This window comes from Peromyscus leucopus, chromosome 7 (assembly GCF_004664715.2).
Source record: "Peromyscus leucopus breed LL Stock chromosome 7, UCI_PerLeu_2.1, whole genome shotgun sequence".
NCBI classification, from domain to species: domain Eukaryota; kingdom Metazoa; phylum Chordata; class Mammalia; order Rodentia; family Cricetidae; genus Peromyscus; species Peromyscus leucopus.
The window spans coordinates 45,228,896-45,234,010 of NC_051069.1; the positions used below are offsets into that span (position 1 = coordinate 45,228,896).

Sequence of the window (5,115 nt, forward strand, 5' to 3'; positions counted from 1 at the left end):
GGGGAAGGTGGGAGCTTTGCCTGGCCACCCTGGGAGCAGGTGAAAGAGAGAAAGCAGAGGACTTGTGAAGGAGAGAAGGACAAGTGTGTATCTCTGTGCCAGTGCTCACCGCGTGGGAACTTCAAGCCTCCATGAAGGTCTTTGCTTTTTCAGGTTGAAGTGGAGCACTCTGCTTCCTCTATGGCTCCAGCCTCAGCGCCTGGGGCTTCGAAAAAAGGCTCAGACTTCGTGCTGGAGGACTCCACCTTTCAGATTTTGGGGGGATCCATACACTATTTCGTGTGCCAAGGAATACTGGAGGGACCGTGCTCAAAATGAAAGCCTGTGGCTTGAATACCCTTACCACGTAATAAGTGTGTCTCCTCATCCCTCCCCCAAGCCTGGCTACCAAACTGGGGGCCTGGTGCTTGCAGGAAGAGAGCTTAAGAGGAAGTCAGATCAAGCTGCTTGCTTAGGTTTGCAATAGAACTCCCTACAGATGAGGTAGAGGAGATGCAACCAGGTAGTAGTGTTTTTTTTTAGTGGTGTGTGTGTGTGTGTGTGTGTGTGTGTGTGTGTGTGAGAGAGAGAGAGAAGAGAGAGAGAGAGAGAGAGAGAGAGAGAGAGAGAGAGAGAGACAGAGAGTGTTAGTGAGTTAGTTGAGCATAGATACAGGAGATGATTTGCTTATTCATTTTGTGGCTTGAATAAATGAACTTGCTTTTTCACGCTTCTGAAGTCTAATCACTCATGGCCAAGCTGTCTGCAAGTGTAGTTTCTCCTGGACCTTCGTGGCTAGTGGAGAACTGCCATCTCCCTCTTGTTCTCAATGGTTTTTCCATTGTAGTTGTGCATACCAGTGTCTTCTCTTTTTTTTTTTGTTCTTGTCCTAAAAACATACTACCAGTGATTTTCTTTTTTTGAGAAAGGTTCTCAACTGTGCAGCCCAGCCTGGCTTCGAACTCTCGGTCCTCCTTGAGTGGAGTCCTGAATGCTGGGATTGCAAGTGTGCACCACTTTGTCTAGATCGACAGGTGACATTTTTTTCACAGGCAGCTTTTGCTTCTCAACTTTTAGGGTAGTGGCCTGTCATCAGTTCGGCATCTGTATTCTGGGAAGGTCTTTGGATTTTTGTGGCTACCCTCCCTGCATCTAGCCTAGTGACTCTTCTATGGCAGACACAGGATGAAATGTAGGCTGGGCAAGTCACCTAAAAAGTAGGCTAGGGCTGGAGGAGACGGCTCAGCAGTTGAGAGTGACCAGAGTTCGGTTCTCAGCATTCATGTTAGGCGCCCCACAGCCTGCTTGTCACCCCAGCTCCAGAGGTACCTTTGGTGTCTGTGGGAGCCTGCACTCACACGCACATACCCCCACTCTCCAGACACACATGCACATAATTAAAAATAAGAAAAAAATATTTAAAATAAATAAATTCCAGTGAGGGATAATCTTGATATTTCCATGGCTTTGTTTTCAATATTGCTAACTTTTATTTGGTGCTGTCTCTATGAAAGTAAAGAGGATTGCCAGGTTGAAATGCTTCATTATCGGGTATAAAAAGATGTGACTACAAATCAAGGGAGCGGACTACCTTGAATGGGTTATGAACTGGCTTTGGAGACAGTTATTAAAAAGGACAATCACAGCCCTGGTGAAAGTAATGTGTCTAACCTCTTAGTGGACTCCTAGAGGTCAGAAGAATACTGCAATGTGAGCTAACCTGGGGTTACAGAGCCAGACCTTTTACTCCACGTAGCTCGTATGTCACCTAAGTCTGGCTGACTTTCTGTCCTCCTAAGGAGATGTGATATTCTTCCTAGGGCTTGCCTTGAATTCTCTGTGGTCCCCATGTCTGGTCCCCGAGGTTTGAAGTTATTGAAAACTGTCTCTTTAGCCATTATAACGAGTGTTAGAGATACAGTGTTTCTGTGAATGATCAAACTCAGCTGCAGTTATCTTGTCTCTTACAGCTATGTGCCCTGGAACCTCCATGAGCCAGAAAGAGGCAAATTTGACTTCTGGAAACCTGGACCTGGAGTATGTGGTCTCGGTGCTTCTGTACCTGGTTCGGGATTGGAAGTTACTTGGGGTCGATAAAGAGAACTCAGGATGTCATGTCTTGGCTCTACTTTGAGAAACTCTGAGGACTGGGTCTGGAGCCTTGTTCTTAGCATGCTTAGAAAGGTTCTGAACTTAGGGCCTCGATGCTCCTCAGTTGTGACTCTGTTACCCAGGGACTCAGCCTATAGGCTCCACTTCTCCCTTCACTACAGTCCAGAAGGTCAAGATCCCGGATCCCATCAGACTCTGTGTTGGGGTCCATATGCTTGGGATGGAATTGGGGCTGCTTCTGGGTTAACAAGGCTGTTGTTGGGGACAAAGCCCTGTACCCTGTCTGACAAATCCCAGCGGGCCTGTGTGGATGGTCCTGATGCAAGGAGCCATTGCATACCCAGCTCCCAGGGCTTCTGGACCCTATCTGGTGCAGAAATCTCCTCCTGTGTTGAGCTGGGGCCAAGCCTTCCTCAACCCACGTTCCCTGATTGAGAGAAAGGGCAGGGGAGCAACAGGAAAGTTTGATCCCCCATGTGCCTGTGGCTCCTCCCATGTCTAGCCTTTATTCTGGATCCTCAGGGCTGACTTTCTTTCCCTCCCTAGGGCCTTTATCCAGCTGGCTGCCAAGATTGGGCTGTATGTGATTCTGCGACCAGGGCCCTACATCTGTAGTGAGATTGACCTCGGGGGCTTGCCCAGGTGAGAAAGGGCAGTGCCGGGCTCTGGAGTAGCCATAGGGGTCTGGATGCCCGTTCATGACCCTTGCAGGGGTTGGCTTGGTTCTGTTTTGAAGGTAATTGTCCTTCTGTGCAGCATTTCCTTTCTGAACCGTGTCACCGACATGGCCGTCGGGAGGAATGCTGCAGTTGGTGCCCTTGTCGAGTCCCCTTGGGTCTTTCTGTGTGTCAGGTGGCAGCAGTGAGACGCTTATCTATCTGGAGGCATTTCCTTCTTCTGGAGAGGCACCCAGGCAACTTACTTATCTGATCTGGCCCTTACTGCAAAATGAGGCAACCAAACCTGCCCTATCTGTTTCTTAGAGACATTCCTGCTGATTTATTAAAACCCCAAGTGTTGCTTCAGGATAGAGGAGTCGGTGTTGCGGTTTCTGTCCTCAGTTCTCCTGGGTCTCTTCTTCTAAGTGCAGTTTCCACGAAGGTCAGTGTGCTCTGGGATGGGTCTAGATGGGTATCTGTCACGTGGGCCCACATCCATTCCTCTTCCTCAGCAAGACTGCCTTCACTTTCTATCCAAACAAGTTCTATGTTAACTGGTGTTATCATCTTGGCCTCAGAGTGTCAATCACAGGTGGCTAGCCACAGCCTCCACCCACCTGTGCTGTCCCCAGAGGAAAGAAGGTCTGGAAGTGGTGTGGGGAACTCTGTCCTCACAACACAAGGGCTATACCCAGGCATTGTCTGCTCTGTTTCCAGCAAAGCCTGCCCTCTCATCAGGGGCACAGCTCGTCTCCTCTCCAGCAGCGAGCGTGAATCTGATCTGGCACAGTGTCCCAGACAGAGCTGCGGGCCGAGGCAGAGCTGCGGGCCGAGGCAGAGCTGCGGGCAGAGAGGCAGAGCTGCGGGCAGAGAGGCAGAGCTGCGGGCAGAGAGGCAGAGCTGCGGGCTGAGAGGCAGAGCTGCGGGCCGAGAGGCAGAGCTGCGGGCCGAGAGGCAGAGCTGCGGGCAGAGAGGCAGAGCTGCGGGCAGAGAGGCAGAGCTGCGGGCCGAGGCAGAGCTGCTTGCCCCTCCTTGCGGATTAGACACCTGTGCCGCCGCGGTCAGCATTTTCCTCGGGCTCAGCTGGAGCGGGGCATGGGAGGACAGCAGGGTTTAATGGTCTTAAATTAGAAGCAGTAGGGACGCTCACTCTTGGACTTGCCCTCCTTTGCCGTGGTTGGGGCTCCGGCCTATTCAAGGGGTTTTCCAGGAGGGTGAGGCGTCAGTGCAGCGAGAAACTAGGCAGGTGACAGATCTGGGCATGTAGGTGCAGCTAGAGGAACATTGCCGCCGCCTTTCGTCGCCAACTCACGGTCCTTTGATACATTTCTGTCCCTTTCCAGAGTTTCTGAGTGAGGGGAAGGGAGACCTTAGAGTCTCCTGCTAGAAAATGTGTTTTTCAGGACTTCGTTTGAATGGGAAGTACTTCTGACTTTAGCTTTGGAACTAGCCCTGGTGTTGAGTTTCTGTTAGAATCTGTGACCCCAGCAGATTAAGGGAAGATGTCATCTTGGCCTCCTGCTGCTGCCTGGTGGCACACCTCAGGGCACAGGCACGTGAGTCGCTCAGTCAGCATCTCACAGCTCAGTCAGGTTCATTTTTTTTTTTTTTTTTTTTTTTTTTGGCATCCTGGAAGGTTGAATCCGGACCTCTCAATCCCAGTGACTTGTAAGCCTCTCAGTATTGCCTCTTCTTCCTGCCTTGGGACAGGGTCTTACACAGGCCACCCAACTCACTAAGTTAGCTCAGGCTGGTTTTAAGCTCATGATTTCCCCGCTTCAGCTGTGTGCTGGCATTCTAGGGTGCTCTACCATGTCTATTTCGGGTCTTCGGTGTAAATACTTGAAAACCAGGCCTTGGTTTTTGTTTTTTTCATCCAGTGGACAGTGAGAGCTGCTTGTAGCCATGAAGTCGAACTTTAACTTCCCAGGCATTCAGTGTGCTTGCCTCTGGACTGTGTGCGTAGCTTCCTAACATCCTAGCTAATTGGAGGTGGTGGGGTGGTGATTCACCCTGGGACTTGTTCTCGCTGACTCATTCTTGAGCTGTATGAAGCTGCTTCCTTCTTCCCTGCTCATCAGCCTGCCTAAGGGAACACACAGACTCTGGCACTAATACTACTTTTCTTTCCTTCTTCAAGCTGGCTCCTCCAAGACCCTGACATGAAGCTGAGAACAACTTACCATGGCTTCACTAAAGCAGTGGACCTTTACTTTGACCACCTGATGTCCAGGGTGGTGCCACTCCAGGTAAGAGAAAAAGGCCTTTTACAGGGCTCTAGAGATGGCTTAGCAGTTAAGAGTACTGGCTGCTCTTCTAGAGGTCCTGAGTTCGATTCCCAGCAATCATATGGTGGCTCACAACT

The 5,115-nt window shown here is 50.5% G+C and overlaps 1 protein-coding gene and 1 long non-coding RNA gene across 2 annotated transcripts in view; both read left to right on the forward strand.

Moving 5' to 3' along the window:
• The first annotated feature begins 312 nt into the window (after window positions 1-312).
• LOC114695283 (beta-galactosidase-1-like protein 2) overlaps window positions 313-5,115 on the forward strand; it is a 66,593-nt gene continuing 61,790 nt past the window's right edge. Inside the window, exon 1 of the mRNA XM_037207662.1 lies at window positions 313-346. Within this exon, the coding sequence (XP_037063557.1) occupies window positions 315-346 (32 nt within the window). The 5' untranslated portion in view covers window positions 313-314. The remainder of the gene's footprint in view (window positions 347-5,115) is intronic.
• On the forward strand, window positions 1,997-4,993 carry LOC114702580. Its single transcript, XR_003736013.1, has 3 exons — window positions 1,997-2,016; window positions 2,638-2,733; window positions 4,891-4,993. It is a non-coding gene; the product is annotated as an uncharacterized LOC114702580 (long non-coding RNA).